Genomic DNA, 18,397 nt, shown 5'->3' on the forward strand with positions numbered 1-18,397 from the left:
TGCTGCCTGTGCAAGTTTTTTTGCCTCCCACTGCTGGGTCCTTGCACTATTTGTCTTGTTTCCTCTATGTCAATTTGACTTATTTTCTCCATCTTTTTTGCCTTCCATAATATTGTTTCCCTCCTCCACGTAACTCACTTTAAACCCTCCTGATCAAATTCTTGAGACTGTTGGCAAGAACATTTCTTCCAATTGCCATGAGATGCAACCCATCCAGTTGTCCCAAAGCATTCAAATCAGTCAATTCATTTTTTCACTGGACAGAATAGTTTTCTGAGTGCCCTGCTCAAAGGCCCAGGCCAACTGGATGACAGACAGTACATTGTACATTCAAGCAGGTTGGTCAGAAATTGTAGTTCACAGTGCTGCTTGTTTATGTTCAGTAATTCAACATCTCATTAAGGTCAGCAGAGCTGGGGAGGGGGCACAGGAGAGAGTGTGGTTCACCAAAGGCATTTAATAACGTCACACCTGAAATGAGGTATTTCACGCACAACCACTAAACCATCCTTGTATAGGATGCTGGCTTTTAAAAAATATCACAGTAATTTATTAATATCCTTTATTTTTAAGGAAAGTTTGACAAATGCATACTAGAGAACTTCCCTTGGTATCTGTTAATCAAAACTTGCTTCATAAAGCAGAAATACATGGTTCATATACAGCACATCAGAATCAAAAGGCATAATAAATGCATTTTAAAAATCTTGTCTGTCACACATACAAAGCAGCACAGATAAATTCATGTTTCATTTTGTATACAGTAACATGTTTGCAAATAAATAGTAAAATCCTCACAGTGGAAAATACAGTGGCAAGTAATGTTTTGTAGTATTAAAAACCCATCTACATTTTTAATTGCCAGGTTTTTTAAAATTTGCTTTTAGGAACTTACTAGAAAGTTTGCAAAATTTTACTTTTTTACATGTTGCCTGTGGATAACTGTCAAAAGTTGACCTGTACATTAATTTGCACTGCATCCTCTGAGCCAAATGTTTATTACAAATTAGCTTTACAGTGATTCCCACCATCTAATTTTCTCAAACTCTGCATGTACAATAGCAGTTATAATGCCATCCCCTTCCTATCCATGCCTGTTTACACACTAGCTACTCTTGACGGCTGTCATACCATTGGCATATTGTGCACCTAGGCAAATACAGTAGGAAATGAAAATTAGGAAATCCCCATGAACTTACCTAAGTGCTTTGAGGTGAATCCAGAGGCATCTCTGGATTGTGGAGTGAGTGCATCAGACATACCATCACTTGCTAAATATGGTCAGTATTAAAATTATTATTAAAAACATTCATTGACATACTATTCATTTTTATTAAAAATTAAATGTTGTAATGCTTTGCTATTGGCAGGAAATATGTGAACTCTGTTATTTCATAATCAAACTGCTCTAGAGAACAAGCTGCTCAAAGACTCTGCACTGTCATGAGCCAGAATTAAAATCTAGTAGTTGATTGCTTTGTTCATTCAGGGGCTGTACACATGGGTCAAAAGATCTGTCCCCGGTGAGATGATGCAGGTCAGTCAGGCCAACCCTAGCCCTTAGCCCAGTTTAAAATATCTGGCTGTTTGTGGCTGTGTTTCCCAAAAACTTCACAGTGACAGCTGGTAGTGCAGATGGTCATATGCCCCCTTAACTGCCACTGCCATTTTCTTGTAGTTGTGGCCTATAATATCGGAAAGGGGTGCCTGTCCATGTGGATGAAGTCAGATGCCCTCTTGGTGGGAGCCTGCACAGAGAACACTTGAGATAGTGGCAATGGCTCCACAGTGCAATGGGTAGGCAGGTGGGCATCTGAACACTTGTCTGTTGCCATGAAGACATGGTAAGTGCTGGGGGCAGGAATGGGCTGGATCCATGGGCAGAATATGTCAGGGTTGGTCTCTTGTATCCTGCCTGTTTGTGCTCTCAGTTACAGTACAAATAAGAAGAACACAATTTTCTTTCTAGTCTGCAATTACAAAAGCCTGATCCAATGAAAGGGCACCCTTAAAACATTTTGGCCCTAAAACCTCACACATAATTTTATTGGAGTTTTTCATTGTGCACTCCACATATTTCCTGCCCTCCATAACATATGAATCTGACAATAAAGCCCATAAGTAAAAGAAGAGAAAGTATGGCCACTGTGAAGAACTTTGGCCAAATGCAACAAAACTGTTTCGCATACAAATCAGTCTATACATTTTGATGAATGCTTTCTTCTCTACCCCCATTTTATGGGGCTGAGGTAGAGTAGGGTTAAAACTATATAACTATATTAATAGTATTTAGTACATACATAGCACATTTCAAGTAGTTCAAACCACTTCATATAAACACGATCTTACTCCTTACAACAGTCCTGTAAGATAAGTCAGTAATATTATCCTTACATATAGAGCTAATACATAAATAGCACATTAAAATGGCGGGTGGTGGTGGTTATATCCAATATCAGGTTAACAGAAAAATGTTTCCACTACTCTGCTAGTGCTTGACAATAGCTAGCAGAACAAGTACTGGCAACACCTGGCAAAATGAAGTTATGTACTGTGTAAGCAGAATCAAAATACTGGGTTTTATAACCTTAAAAGGATGAAAACAATTTCTTTAACTATTGCCATAACAGAACAATACCATTTGGATAAACCCCCAAATTATTAAGAACAATAATTTAAAGTTCAAAGGTAACAGAACAACCTAACATCAAACCTTTAATTTGTTCACACCAAAAACATTAAATATGGATAGAAGCTGCCATAATTATCATGCAGAAGAATAAGCTATTTCAGCATGACTATCAAGCATATACAACCAATACTGAAATGCTGTCCTGAATAAAGTCCTGAATTGCTCATACAGTATATAGTTTTGCATGCACTGGGAAATGAAGGGTCATGCGATTATGAATTAATGTTTGCTAGCTGCAGACAGTGGAGATACAAAATATTCTATTTGGCACTGCTTATAGCATCTTAGAGATTTTCTTTACCTTAAAATGCTGTTGGAGGTTTGAAAGATTAGGATTCTTAAATATTAACCTTTCACTTATCTTCCAAATTACTTCTGCAGTTTTCTATACCTTAACCACCATCAAAACTTGATTGAGGATATCTTCAGCATCTATCTACATGTTGTTTTTGCCAAGTTTCCTTTCCTCTTGTGCCAAACTTTCAAAATATACAAGAAGAATTTGGGGTTTCAGGGGATGAGAAGCCCTTAATATTAATTTAGGGTGTCTGTTAGCATGTGGCTAAAGATAATCTAAGTATGTCCTTCCTGAACCTCAAACTATATTCCTTGACAGGGAAATAAACTGGGTATAACATAAAATACAATATATTCAAATACAAGCCAGAACCTATGTAAAGAATGGGGAAAGTATAACTATATGGCAGTGGTTTTCAATCTTTGTTCTTCAAAATGTTTTGGACTTCGACTTTCAAAAATCCCAGCCAGGATGGCTAAAGCGCAGCAATTATTTTTGAAGTCCCCAAACATCTGGAGGACGAAAGGCTGAGAACCATTGCTTATAGAGTCTTCCTTTTATCCCATAAAGTCTTTCAAAACACTGCATTCAAGACAGATCTGAGTGGGGTGTGTGTGTGTGGATAATATCATAGCTAAAAAAATGATAGTTCCTGATGCCTTTCTTTGAAACAGTAATCCTGCTTTTCATGGGATATTTTCCAGAATACAATGCAAGCCTATTTATATATGAATTTATGCAAATAATGGTATGTATAAATGCTACAGAAAGGAACACAGAGTTCAATCAAGTTTGATGTTCACAAGAAAATGCTCAGCTTGTAACCTCTATTAGGCAGTCATTCATTTTAATATCTTGGCAAAATAGTATAGAAAAAGAAAGGTTAGCGCCTGTTTGCTTGCATCCCTACAAGTACATATAACTGTAATCAAAAACAAGCAATTGATTGCCAAGTAGGTGTACAAGTTCTAGGGACATGAGACTCTTTACATTTCTATGTTTGCATTTTTGTAATTATGAAGGCTAACATCATTCTCTTCTTTTGCATACAGTATCATACATGTATGCTTCAGTACACACAAAGTTGCAAGAGAAAACTGAATCTGTTCAAGACCGAAAGTTAGGGCAAATAAGGCTTATCTGTGAAGATTCTGGCAGAACATTTGGGAAAAATGTAACTTTGCAAAGCAAGAGTATCATAAAGAAAACTATGCTTTCTGGCAATGGCTTTGGTAACCTCAATTCAAAAATATCCTAAAGCAGTAGTTTTCAAATGGTGTGGTGGATCCCCCAGGGGGCATGTGAATGTTGCTCATGGAGGGCATGAGACCTGGAAGCTCTGATCACTCTATTTCCTCATCCTATACTTTTTTATGTGAAAATTTACACATGCATTGAGCTGAATATAGATTAAAAAAAAACCCCCTCTAATTTGAATAATATTTAATATAAAATGTTAAAATGTGAATATATACAAATGTGCAGATGAAAATTTGCACACTAAATAAACAAAATATTTTTATTCATATACTGTGTCGAGCATGGGGGGATGGTTCAATATCTGCATGCAGATGTAAAAGGGGGGTCTTAAGGGTAAAAAGTCTGAGTAACACTGTCCTAAAGCACTTCGGGAGTGAAATTGGTGCCTAACGTATTGAGATGCACTCACATTAACTAATGGCTTATTTTAAACATGATTGATTATATCAATCTAATACTGTGTAAAAAGTGCTTCATGTAATATGCTGTAAAAACAACAACAACCTTCCAAACATGCATCTGTTCAAATCTAATACAAATGGTTCATCCTGTTCCCACTGTTCATAGCTTTGTCTTTAATATGTGTTGCCACAAGGGTTAACAGAGGTTTGACATCCCATGTTGCGGGTTTTAACTTGAACACGGAATAGAGTCCCATCAGCACACATGCAAAGCTTGTAACGCTCCCAGTCACCGTTGCTAAATTGATCTTTGGGGGAATAACTTGGCAGTCGAGAAGTACTGACCATCACGCTTCCATTGAGGACAATGCTCTTATCCTACCAAAGAAATATTTATATACATTAACACAAGTTATTCTACATGAAGAAGAACTTAGGTACTTTCATAACCAGAGTGAAAGTCCTTAGGAAGCCTTCTTATTTAGTATTAGGCCAACGTTTCATTTAGTCTAGTACTATTATCTATTATAGCAATGGCTCAAGTCCAAGAGATACTTTCTAGATGCCAACTCTGGGAGTTGTTGTCCAAACAGCTATGTTCCCAAGTTTTATTGTGATCCAAGCTAAAGGACTTTCCTAGTCCTGCTAGACAATATCCTTTAACTAGAAAGATGCCACTGATTGAACTGGAAATCTTTTGCATGTAGAATATGTACAGTACATGTTAGACCAGTACCAAGTGTCAGTTGCTTCTTTTTAATCACTTTAATTTAAAATGCAAGAAGTGCCATTCAGAAACAAATTGGTCAGTTAACACAAGTTCAACCAAAGCAACTTGCTTTAAAAGCACTTTTAAAAGAAGAATTATTATTTAAGCTAGTGGCCATAACATCTGAACTGCATCTTGATACTTAATTTTCTGATTTAGTCCTATATTGGTATAATCCTATGTACTCCTATATACAGGCTACCAACTTGTCAATTCCCAAAGTTTTATTGAAAGATGTAAATCATATCAAAGGCCTAGTAATTTTGGATTGTCAGTGTTGGGAAGCATTAAAACATACTTGATTAAACTTTCTAACACATAATATAATGTTTCACAGTATTAATATAATAGGCAGGATTCAATTTTTTTATTCAAACAAATGCAAAAACAAAACCATTTTAAACATAAAAAAACCCTTTGAAAAAAGTGCCCCCCCCCAATCCTGTGTGAAATACACAATCTGAAACTTCAGTGTGCAACCTACAATGCACAACATTGTGCATGGGCAACTTTGTCTGTTTGGTTATGGCACATTATTTTTCCTATGTTTGTCTTGTGCATGCATATACTACTAACAGAATGCCAGCTTTTGTGATGAGAACGGAATGAGGAGCACAGTCTTTATTGCCTTTGCCCAAAGGGCCTGGAACACCCTGAAGACTTGTAGAGTTGTTCTTCCCTTTTTACAATCTTCCCAGCAGTGTAAAACAAACCAATTCCAAAGGGCTTCTGACCACTAAGTTTTAATGATATTAAAATTGCAGTTGGGAATCATATGGATTTTGTGATTTGTCTGATTATTTAAAAACACATATTTTAGTCTTTCTTTGAATTGCTGACGTAAGCTTTAGAGAGGTGGGATATAAACATTTTATTAAGTATAGTAAAAATATTGCCAGAATAATCAAATCAATTCATTCACATTTGTACCCTCCCCCCCAAGTGGGAATTGTGCAGCCTGTGGCCTACATGTAGCCATGTAGGACTTTGGTGTGGTCCCAGAGCTTCCATCACTGAAAAGAGCTAAAAAATGGACAATCTTTCATGCAAAACCTCCTGAGTTCATGTTCCTCCATTAAAATGTGAATTCCTCCATGCTTCATTTGCATCTCAATAGCATTTTAAAGAATTCATAATCATAACTGGGTGTGATACATGGGGGTCCAGAGGGTATTTGGAAATAGGGCAAGTGCTGCTCTTGGTCTCTCCACAGATGTCTACTCTTACTTCCACAATCGTCAGTAGATCTGGTCTAAAAAGACCCCATATCTTAGGGGAGGGATGGAAGAATAAACTCAAGAGCTTGTGCTAGCTCTGAAGTAACAAAGCAGTCCTATCACACACCTTTCTTTTATCACCTTCACAGGAGGGCATTGATCCCCAAAACCTGGGTTAGTTTATCCATGGGTCAGTTTAAGTACAGTCTGCTCTCCCTAGTTCCAGACTCCCCTGTGTATGGGGAAAAGAGTGTATGCTCAAGCTCCATAGGAAATAATTAGGTGCGTGCACGTAGTGGCACACGGGGCGCATAGCGCAGGTATGCACCTCATTATTTATAAAGGGGCTTACCTTCTGCGTAAGCTCAAAGCTGCAGAAGGCAAGCCCACCTATGAGGAGGACTGACTTTAACTCTTATCAAGAAAGGCTCCATCTCCTTCTCTGAGTAGAGTAACAAGAAGCAAAAGTTTAATCTGTCCCAGGAGCACCTAAAAGGAGCATCAACTACCTCTATTCAATCTGGTGCGGTGCCACTTCTGACTTTTTAAATGCTCTGGTGGGGAAATGGTGGTGGTGGCAGCTCTTTGGCATGTCCCCTCAAAGGAACAGCATGAGGAATTGAGTTTTGAAGGATCTGAACAAGACATTTGTGTATGTTTGTCCGCTTTTCTGAGTTAAAAGGCAAAGTTATCACATTAAAATTAAAGGCTGTAATCACTGCCAACACAGTTGCCATTTTCTTTGCATTGCCTTTTCATCCTTCACTGCTAACACAGTTGCCATTTTCTTAACCCCACCTGCACCAATTACCACAGTTCCCTCCTCATTTATCCAGCCTTTAGGGTGAGCACAAATTCTATCAGAATTTTGTAAGTTCTCTGACACCATTTTCCTTTGCTTCATCTTTTACATCCTGTTTCATGCCCCTAAGTTTTATCAACAATTTATCTGTGAGTTTCAATTCATAATTTGCCCCCCAAACCTGCCCTCAATTTATACATGAGCTTGACATATAGTCAAGTATATGGTAAATCCATGGATTTGTAGATTACCTAACTAAAATGTGACCATTTTACTATCATTTCTTTAATTCAATTGCAGCCCTATATATACAGTAACTGGAATTACTCACTGCTCTCAGTTCCATATCACCCCACATATGAAACTCAATGGTTTTGCCCATGATGAAAACACCTTCATTTCCACGGACAATAGCATGCCCATCCACCTTTATATTTAGATCACTGGTGGCATTGCTGGTAATCTGAAAAGAAAAAAACACAGCTGTAAAAAAAAAGTCAAAATAGTTTGCTTCAAAATTCATTTTATTCTTAAACAGAGCTGCTTAACTTTTTGGTTAAAACAGACAACAGTTGTTAAAAATATTAATTTGATTGAGGCTGCAGCCCTAAGGCTGAATCATAGTGAGTCTAAACTAGAGTAGACCCAAGGAATCAATAGGATTTACCTATGGGTTGACTTACCACTTAACAATTGATTCAATCAATGGGTTCACTCCAGTTAAGGTTAACTTATAGGCATTAGGCCATAAATACACTTACTAGGAGGTACCTCTCATTGAATTGCAGGATTTATTTTTAAACCACCATAAGGGTTGTACAAATCTGGAGACCAGGGTTCACATCCCTGCTCGGCCATGGAATCACACTGGGTGACTCTGGGCAAGTTACTCTCTCTCAGCACCAGAGGGCAAATACAAACCCCCTCTGGACAAATCTTGCCAAGAAAACCCTGTGATAGGTTCACCATAGGTTAGAAATGACTTGAAGACATACAACAAAACCATGTAGAAATTTTAAAAAACAAAAACAAATTAAAATTGGTATATAATCTTTACATAAAAATAATAACAGGATTGACAGCATGACAATATTGTCTACTCATACTAATCAATTTTGAATTATATTAATATAAACACAGACTGAGAATAATATAGGACTGAGATGCATAAGATCTGACTGATTTTCTTAACTGGCTTGTGTATCACTTAACTGAATTAGCAAAAGACCCAGCAATTAATATTCCCTTTCAAATATACTGGAAATATATATTAACTGCCTGTGAAATCCTGGAATCTGCCATTTAGGGAGAAGTAATTAGAATTCTCAACCAGAGGCTCCAGTGCCTTCCCAAACTACAAACCCCTAAATTACATAAGATATTGCGATGGCAGTTAAAAGTGCATAAATGGACAAAAGATAGTTCATACCCTCTCAGTTGATGCTTTTTGAACATTCAGAGTTTTTACTCCACTTGGCAAGTGAAACTCATGTGTATTATAGTCGGTGCTGAACAAAGTGTTCTGAGTCCGTGGATCGACAAATTCCATACCAATATCACTGGTAATTGAAGTTTGATTTTTTTCAACGCTGAGCTTTGTGTCTCCTTGCTGAAACACAACCTTCAGAAATAAATTAAAGAAAGTGTGTTATGTGCAACAGAAAATCAATTTATTGTACAGTACTACTTTTAAGATGTTTGAATGGTCTGCCTGTTTCAGTAAGCAGCATACCTGCTGTCGGTAAGAAAATAATTTTTAATTTTAATTTATTTTAAAAAAAGATGTAGCATTCTTATCTTTATAAGTAAACTCAAGATTGCTTAAGTAATTTTTTTTACAGAATCAACAAAACTGTAAGAAGAAAAGATAGCAGTTTCTTAAAGCATAAACAAAACATCACCCCCAAAACAATTCCAGCCAATTGCAACAGACAAGCTACTCCTTTTCAACCTTGTCTAAGTATGCAGTCTGTGAGCTAGATGGGTAGGTCTCCCTCAAAATGGTATTCCATATTGCCTGTGCCACTACTGAAAAGGCCTTGCCAAACTTCACTGAATAAGGGTGCAAAGAGCAAAGCAGAGGTGGCCAGAATCAGGGCTCCTGAGAGCATCCTAGGGCCCAAGTGAAAAATTATTTAAAGCCCCCAACTATTTGCCACCAGCAGATCTATGCAACAGGTGGGGGCTATAAATGGGCGCCAGCCAGTTAAGTGGGAATGGGGATGTTAGCTTTACATAAAACGGAGGGGTCTGAGGAAGGGGCTTCTGTCCTATTCCCCTCCCTCCTGCTCTACTCGTGGCCCGAGAAGAAATTCCTGAGATCTACTTCCTGGGAGGCATCTTAGTGAAGTATTTCCACTGGCTAGGTTGGTGGGAAGATGGGACGCTGTGGGACAACAAGGTGGCCAGTTAATGTGGTGGGTGTAGGAGAAATGGGAGAGAGGCCTCAAGGGCCATCCAGCCCAATCCCCTCTCTGGCACTTGGAGCAGCGGAGAGCATGGCTTCATGGAAGGACTCTCCTCCTCTGCTCCCACAGTCAGGATGCTTCCCTTGGCAGCTCTGGATATGACTCCTAAGGTGTGCAGCTTCCTCTCCTATCCTGCCCAGTGGCAATTTTGAGCCCATGATGAAATGGCTAAAAACATTTACATAGGCTTTCAAATTTTGTGTATCATAATTTTCTTTGATATTCATTGATTTTACAACTGATGTCAAAATCAACAGATCAATAATAATGCTAATGAGAAAGACAAAGACATATTGAAACACATATGGGGTCCAGGCCCTTTCCAGAGTACTGGGTCCTGGCAATTTGTACCTGCTTCACCCTGTCTACCACTAAACCTAGCTGGGTACATACTTACTGGCTGGTTTTCTCCCACAATCACTAAATCTTCATTACGTCGACCTCCCACTGTGCTTTTATACAATGGATGTATAATTCCCATATCAGAATCTTGTTTAAACCGCAATAAGCCACTGTCGTGAAACTCCATGCTGTCACAGCCATTTGGTCCAATACGAATCACAGCCCAGATGATGAGGGTGATCTGAAAAAGATGAAACCAAAGTTAATTGACACCTTAAACAAAATGTGTTTCAGAAAAAAAGTATTTACTTATTGTCTGATATGCCAAGCTAATTGCAGCTTGCTAGTCATATTAGGACAGGCCACTAGAGGCTTAATAAAGCCATCGAAGGCGAGGAATCTATTGTGGGAATAGGTTCAGCACCTTGGATAGTTCCTTTCAAGTTTAGAATGAAACTCAGTACAGATGCACTGCTCCCCTGAGATGGAAACCATCAGCTGCCCCACAGTCAACTTGGATGCCTTTAAAAAGGGATTGACTGAACAAAGTCACAGGAGATGGGGCTACAGAAGTCACGATGGGTCAATACGCCCTTCCCTATCAGTAAACATCTGTACATCAGTACCTGGGGTATATGAGCAGGAGAATGTTATTGCATTCATATACTGCTTGGCCAGTATATAAACAGAATATTGAACAATATACAACTGGCCTGAGCCAGTATGGCCCTTCTTATGGTTTCTGTTTTCATCTTCTGTCTGTCTCTGTGTGTTCTCCTTTATCTGTTTTCCCCACTCTCTTTCTTGTATATGTATGAGAGGAAACATGCACCCATGTGTGTATGTGTGCACACATACATTTTTATGCACTCCCAACACTTTGTAGCTGCCACATTCTCAACCGAAACCATTATGTGCTTACAGCCACTTTTTAAAATATTTGCAGTTTTTGTCTACTGAAAACTACAACCAAAATCTCTTTTGTAGACTGTTATACTTACAATCAAATTGATGACTGCTAAAATAAATAGGAGGACAATTACACAAATTGCCAAGTTTCCCTTCCTGCCTCGCAAACCAGTTTTGTGCAGACGATCCTCATCAATTGGAATATATCCAGCCTTGAAGTTACTGTTGTGTTCTTTGTTAATATTCCTCCGCTCCACAGCCTTCTCGCGCATTGATTTCTTCACAGGACCATTAGAGCTTTGCTAAAAAAAAATCACACACATTTATAGTAAATATTAATATGTACATTTCTCTGGTTTTCATGGTTGATGTAATTGAAAACACACATTGTAATTCAAATCACTATCAGGGTTTGGAGCATTATGTCTCTCCTCCTCCCCCCCGAAACATTAGCTGTTACTTGTAACACATTGCTTTGCATCAATAAAGAATTAGTAAAGCCTAGTTTATTATTATTTTTTTTTAAAACGACCCTTAAATGTAAAAATGTTTTCTCTCCAAACAAGCATCAAACCCTTTACCTTAGGAGTAATGAGACAATACTTGCCCATAAGGAAACCATACTTGCCCATAGAGAAACATAGGTGACACATACCTATTAATCTATGAATTCCTATGAGCAACTATTCTCCTAGGTTTCCCTATGGGTAGGTTTTCTCCTATGTTTCCCTAAGGCCAAGTGTCATCTAATGTTTCCCTATGACCAAATGTTCCCCCATGTATGGTTTCCCTATGGGTAAATATTCCCCTATGATTCCCTATGGCAAGTATTCCTCAATGTTTCCCTATGGGCAAGTGTCTTCCAACGTTTCCCTATAGGCAAGTACTGTCATTTGTTTTTTTTTAGTACCTCCCCTATATAGGTCCAGAGAGGCAAATAAATGCTCTGGAAGCCATCCCCATCTACATTTCTGTCTGGTGCCAGAACAAACTACACTTCCCAGAATTCCTTCGCAGCAGGGCGCCGCGGCCGTTAAAGTGGTGCCAAACCGCATTATTTCCACAGTGCGGATGCACACAGAAAGAAGCAGCAGTCCTAAAAACAACCACCCACCCGGGGAAAGGAGCATTTTAAGCCAAGATATCTCCCTTGAAGGAGACCATGACAGGCCTTTGGGAGGCTCTCTGGCTCCCCCTTCAACCAGGCCCCTTCCCCTTCCCCTTCCCTCAGGACCATGGGGAAGAGGGGCAGCACTGGCCCCCTTCCTCCCTCCCTCCCTCCCTGACCCCGAGGCAAACCCTGGCTGAGGGCTACAGACCTGCTCTGAGGCCCCCGCCGCTGTGGCCGCCGCCGCCATTTTAGGTCCCTCCCTTCCCTTTTGCAGAAGGAATGCTGCTGCCTCTGACACTGGAGCCTGGCCTCCTCCTCCTCCTCCTCGCCATTCCTAGGGGTTGGGTGGCGCAGGGTGTGAGAGCCCTCCTCGGGCTCAGGCTATTCAGAGAGCTGGAAGCGTCCATTCTGCCATGCAGGAACTCTCCATCAAAGCACCTCCAAGAGATTTGCCATCCAGCCTCTGTTTAAAGGCCTCCAAAGAAGGGGACTCCACTACTCCCTCAGGGAGTGTGTTGCACCAACAGCTCTTACTCTAAGTTCCTCCTAACATTGAGGTGGAATCTCTTTTCCTATGGTTTGAATCCATTGTTCCGGGTCCTTTTCTCTGGAGCAGCAGAAAACAAGCTTGCTCCCTCCTGAATGTGACATCCCTTCAAATATTTAAACAGGGCTATCATATCACTTCTTAACCTTCTCTTCCCCAGGCTAAACATCCCCAGCTCCCTTAATCGTTCCTCATAGGACATGGTTTCCAGACCCATCACCATTTTAGTCGCTCTCCTTTGGACACGCTCCAGTTTCTCAATGTCCTTTTTGAATTGTGGCGCCCAGAACTGGACACAATATTCCAGGTGGGGCCTGACCAAAGCAGAATACAGTGGCACTATTACATCCCTTGATCTAGGCGACACTATACTTTTATTGATGCAGCCTAAAATTGCATTGGCCTTTTTAGCTGCTGCATCATACTGTTGCCTCATGTTCAACTTGTGGTCTAGATCTCTGAGACCTTATCACACTAGTGAAATACTGCTGAGAAACAGGATTTAAACTGGATTTAAATTTTTTAAAAACCCAAAAATGCGGGAGGTTCATCAAACAACATTCCTGCAAAGGTGAAATAACGTGAAGTTAAAAGCAAAGGCAAAAGGGAGAAAAACAGCAGCTTTTTAATTTCAGGAAGTTCCAAAAGGAAAAAGCTGCAGTTTTTCTCCCTTTTGCCTTCGCTTTAATAGTGACAACGGCTTGTTACAGACTGCCAAAATAAAGCTGATTCGGGTCTCTTTGGAGGTATGCTGTTTAAATGATACATGGGTCCTAAGAATCCGGAAGCTGCACCAAAGCTGCCCTCCAGTGCTTAGGAATGGAGTGTGGCTTTGGCGCGACCTCCGGACTCTTAGAACCTATGCATCATTTATAGCATACCTCCAAAGAGACCCAAAGCAGCTTTATTTTGGCAGTCTGTAACAGGTCAATGTCTGATAAACTTCCTGCATTTGCAGTTTTTTTTCTAATTTAAATCTAATTTAAATCCCATTTCTTAGCAGGATTTCACTAGTGTGATAAAGTCCTATATCTCTTTCATATGTAGTCTTGTTAAGCCAGGTGTCCCCCATCCTATAGCTATGCATTTCATCTTTTTTCTGCCTAAGTGCAGTACCTGGCATTTCTCTGTGCTGAAATTCATTTTGTTAGCTTTGGCCCAGCTTTCTAATCTATTAAGGTCATTTTGAATTTTGATCCTGCCCTCTGGGGTATTAGCTACTCCTCCTAATTTGGTGTCATCTGCAAATTTGATAAGTATGCCCCCAATTCTGTCATCCAGGTCATTGATAAAGATGTTGAATAGCACTGGGCCCAGGACAGAGCCCTTTGGGACCCCATTGGTCACTTCTCTCCAGGATGAAAAGGAGCCATTGTTGAGCACCCTTTGGGTTAGGCCAGTCAACCAATTACACAGTATTCCATGTGAGGCCTGACCAAAGCAGAATACAGTGGCACTATTCCTTCCCTTGATCTGACATTATACTTTTATTAATGCAGCCTACAATTGCATTGGCCTTGTTAGCTGCTGCATCACACTCTTGACTCATGTTCAACTTGTTGTCTGCTAGAACTCCTAGATCCCTTTCACATTTAGCCAGGTGTCCTACATCCTATATCTGTGCATTACATTTTTCTTCCATGAATTTATCACACAGGGGGAATCCTGTACAAAAAACGGGGGTTTAAATTGGAAAAAGCCCGCAAAAGCAGGTTGATTTTCACACAACGTCATTGTTAAACTAATGTTAACCCAAATCGAAAGTGAAGGGAAAGTAGACAAAAGCCACTCCTTTTTACTTTTGGACTCTAGTAAAGGAAACCTGTGTGACTTTGGGCAAGCTGCACTCTCTCAGCTTCAGAGGCAGGCAGTGCAAACTTGCTCTGAACAAATCTTGCTAAGAATAGGGTCATCATAAGTTGAAGTGGACTTGAAGGCGCTTAACAAGAAGAAAAATGCAGTTTTGGGATCAAAAATATAGAGTTTATATGTCATAATAAGTGTGTACATAAAGATCAGAAAGAAAAACAGTAATGAAATCTGACTACACTTGAAAGATCATTTTTATCATATCATAAAAGTTTTGTGGGTCAGAGCCCATTTCATCAGTGAAACATTATACTGTAAAGGTGTGAAATGCGCTTGGTCTCTTGATCCTTTCTCAAGGCATGTTCCCTTGTTACGTTTTCATAAGAGACAAGGGGAGCATCAGCAGAGGTTTCCTGCTTCTGATGAACATTTAGTTCTCAGCCTGTACATTGGAGATTAATGATTATTTTTAGAAGGTCAGCTGAATTCCTTTGGCTTAGGATGTGCTTGAGCTACCACATGGCCCAAAGAAAGCCCTCAGCTGACGGCATTTTCCTAGTTTGTACACATGAGAATGAGAGCCGGCGTGGTGTAGTGGTTTTAGTGTTGGACTACAACCATAGAGACTAGAGTTCAATTTCCTGCTTGTCCATGAACCCACTGTCTGGCATTGGGCAAGTCACATACTCTCAGCCTCAGGGGAAGGTCATGGCAAATCTGAATAAATCTTTGGCAAAAAAATCCCATGATATGGGATGGCCTTAGGGTTACCATAAATTGGAAATGACTAAGGCTCACCATTGACCAGGCTGGATAAGGCTGAGGGGAAATGTAGCTGAACAATTTATATAGGGCCATAGGTCTTGCTTTATAGCCAAAGAGTGCTGGTGTCTCACAAAACTGCAAATCTCAGGATTCTGAAAGATGGAGTCATGGTGGTTGAAGTGGTGTCAAACCGCATTATTTCTATATTACAGAACCAGTGTGGCATAGTTGCTTGAGTGTTGGGCTATGACTCAGGAGACCAGGGTCTGATCCCCGCTTGGCCACGAAACCCACTGGGTGACCTTGCACAAGCCACGTTCTCTCAACCTCAGGGGAAGGCTATGGCAAACTTCCTTTGAACAAATCTTTACCCCATGACAGGATCACCTTCTTTAACTGCCTTGGATTAATGCTAGGGAATTCTGGGAACGGTAGTTTTGTGAGACATTTAGCCTTCGATGTTAGAGAGCTCTGGTGCCACAACAAACTAAAATTCCCAAGATTCCCTAGCACTGAGCAAGGGCAGTTAAAGTAATCTCAAACTGGATTATTTCTACAGTGTGTTGGACCCATACTACAAACCTCATCGTCCCCAAATTGGAAACTACTTGAAGACACACAAAACAACAAAGATCCATAATTCCCAATCTCAGGTTAGTAGAGGGGTTCAGATTACATTTTTCTTTATCTATGGGCAGGTTGCCTGGGGACGATGGGGTTTGTACACAGTTATTGAGCTATTATTCCACTTTAATGGTGATGGCTGCCTCCTCTGCAATTCTGGGGTTTGTAGTTTAGGGAGGCCTAAGAGCTCTCTGTCTGAGGGTACTAAATAGCACTCCCCTAAACTACCAATCCTAGAATTTCACAAAAGGCAACCATTGCTGCTAAAGTGGAATAATAATACTATAATAATGTAGTATGTAGAGAGATCTTGTAGCCCCTTTGAGACTCACTGAAAGAAAGAAGTTGGCAGTATGAGCTTTCCTAGGCTTCAGTCTACTTCCTCAGATGCATTTGCTGGAGACATCTGAAGAAAGTTAGAGTGAAGTCTAATGCTGCCAACTTCTTTCAATGAGTCTCAAAGGGGCTACAAGAATATCTCTAGATGCTGATTCTACAGACTAACACTGCTATATCCTTGAATAACAATCTAGTGTGATTCTCTCTCTCTCTCTCTCGTTCTAAGGGTGATTCCCAAACTTTGGTCTTCCAGATGTTTGGGACTTCAGCTCCCAGAACCCCTCACTGCTGGGCCTCCTGGGAGCTGAAGCTGAAAACATCTGTAGAACCAAAGTTTGGGAACTACTGGGTGATTCTCTGTGTTTCTGGTTTGTGAGCCGCCTTGGGTCCCTTGCTGGGAGAAAGGCGGCCCAGAAATAAAATGAAATAAAATATACATAAATATCCAGCAGAGAGGAAGGTGCAGCCTTTGAAGCAAGACCCCAAGAGGATGTCTTGCTTCTCCCCGAAAGAAACCCTTGCATCTGGGGTAAGTAACAAAAGGGCAACATGAAAGATGAGGGGGTCCCTTAGGGAAGAGGAAAGCATTGGAGTGGGGGCATGGGAAGGCTCCCTAGGGGTCCTTAAAGAAGAAGACCCTCCAAAGCCTCCCAAGGCAAGAGGCTGTTCCTCTTTCCTGGCTCTCCAGGAGGGGATCCAAGAGAAATCTCTTCTTGGGGACCCCAGGGCAGGGGGGGCAGGCATGCCAGGGCAGGGAGGAGGGAGTCTCTTTCGTTCTTTCCTTCCTTCCTTCCTTCCTTCCTCTTTCTTTCTTTCTTTCTTTTCCTTCCTTCCTTCCCTTTCCTCCTCCCTCCCTCCCTCCCTCCCTCCCTCCCTCCCTTCTTTCTTTCTCTTCCTCCTTTCCCTTTTCATTTCTTCTTCCTTTCTCTCTCTCTTTTCCTTTCTTCTTTGCTTCATTCTTCTCTCTCTTCCTTTCCTTCCTCTTTTTTCCTTCTTTGCTTCCTCCCTCCCTCCCTCCCTCCCTCCCTTCCTTTTCCTTCTTTCCTCCCTCCCTCCCTTCTTTTTCTTCCTTCCTTCCTTCCTCCTCTTTCTTTTTTCTTTTCCTTCCTTCCTTCCTTCCTTCCTTCCTTCCTTCCTTCCTTCCTTCCTTCCCAATCCCAGCGTTGCTACAACCAAAGGGCGTCCCTGGCACCCAGGCCAGGCCCACGTCAGTTGGCCAAACAATCGCCGGGTATAAAACGCTCCCATCACAGAGGAGGAGGAGGCTGAGTGTCACCCGAGGCAAGCAAGGCCAGCAGCAGCAGCTGCTGCAAGGGATCGCCTCCTGGCCCATCGTCCCCACACTTCCCCCAATTTGGGACCTAAGGGGGGGAGGGAGGAGTAGAAAAAGAAGCAACCCAAGTGGGAAAGAGGGGAGATCGATGCTCCTTCTGGGGCTGGCAGGAGAGCCACCCCTTCCCAAAGCCCAGATCACTCCATTCAACCCCCCCTTTTTTGGGGACCCCTCTGCTTTTGGGGGCGATGGCGGAGAGCTTGAGGAGACTGACCCACAAAGAGACGTGTCGGGTTTTGCAAGAGAAGCTGGAGCGTTGGCATAAAGATTATCACGTGAGTGGGCGCTCACACGTGCGGTGGGAACACGCGTGTCGGAGGGAAGAGAGGGCTGGGTGGTTTTTTTTTTCAGGAAGGAAGAAAGAAAGAAAAGGGGAGGAGGGAAGGAAAGAGGAGAGAGAGAGAGAAAAGAGGGAAGAAAGGAAAGAATAAAGAAAAGGGAAGGAAGGAAGAGAGAGAGAGAGAAAGGAAGGAAGGAAGGAAGGAAGGAAGGAAGGGAGGGAGGGGAAGGCGGGAGATGCCTCTGTAATGGCCTTGGCAGCTCCAGGGATTTCGGGATTTCCCGGGAATTTGGTAACTAAGGACGCTGCTTTGCAGATCATGTGTTGTAGTTGCCACAGTGACTTCTCCAGATCTCTACTACAAGGCAACAACAACACAAACAACGCCTTGTGGGCAGCAGGGATTTGCAAGCACTGCCTCCCCAGCAGGT

At 41.2% G+C, this 18,397-nt stretch overlaps 2 protein-coding genes across 4 annotated transcripts in view; one reads left to right on the plus strand and one right to left on the minus strand.

The window, feature by feature from the left end:
• Window positions 1-1,280: 1,280 nt before the first annotated feature.
• Window positions 1,281-12,575, minus strand: SGCB (sarcoglycan beta). Its single transcript, XM_042469393.1, has 6 exons — window positions 12,478-12,575; window positions 11,251-11,460; window positions 10,305-10,490; window positions 8,869-9,060; window positions 7,771-7,902; window positions 1,281-5,029 (listed from the first exon to the last, which is right to left on the minus strand). The coding sequence occupies exons 1-6, from the start codon at window positions 12,514-12,516 to the stop codon at window positions 4,826-4,828; spliced, it is 963 nt and encodes a 320-aa protein (XP_042325327.1). The 5' UTR covers window positions 12,517-12,575; the 3' UTR covers window positions 1,281-4,825.
• Window positions 12,576-17,629: 5,054 nt separating this feature from the next.
• Window positions 17,630-18,397, plus strand: part of SPATA18 (spermatogenesis associated 18) — a 22,563-nt gene continuing 21,795 nt past the window's right edge. For all 3 annotated transcript variants that reach the window (XM_042470696.1, XM_042470697.1, XM_042470695.1), the window contains exon 1: window positions 17,630-17,961. In XM_042470696.1, coding sequence (XP_042326630.1) covers window positions 17,875-17,961 — 87 coding nt within the window. In that variant the 5' untranslated portion in view covers window positions 17,630-17,874. The remainder of the gene's footprint in view (window positions 17,962-18,397) is intronic.

Source organism: Sceloporus undulatus, chromosome 5 (genome assembly GCF_019175285.1).
Source record: "Sceloporus undulatus isolate JIND9_A2432 ecotype Alabama chromosome 5, SceUnd_v1.1, whole genome shotgun sequence".
Classification (NCBI taxonomy): Eukaryota; Metazoa; Chordata; class Lepidosauria; order Squamata; family Phrynosomatidae; genus Sceloporus; species Sceloporus undulatus.

Excerpts from the sequence above, each read along its gene's own strand:
- SGCB (XM_042469393.1), bottom strand. The coding sequence starts at position 12,516 with ATGGCGGCGGCGGCCACAGCGGCGGGGGCCTCAGAGCAG. Across the intron at positions 9,061-10,304 it reads TTGTGGGAGAAAACCAGCCA|GTTGTGTTTCAGCAAGGAGA; the intron begins GTAAGTATGTAC and ends TTATTTCTGAAG. Across the intron at positions 7,903-8,868 it reads AAAAAGCATCAACTGAGAGG|ATTACCAGCAATGCCACCAG; the intron begins GTATGAACTATC and ends TTTTCTTTTCAG.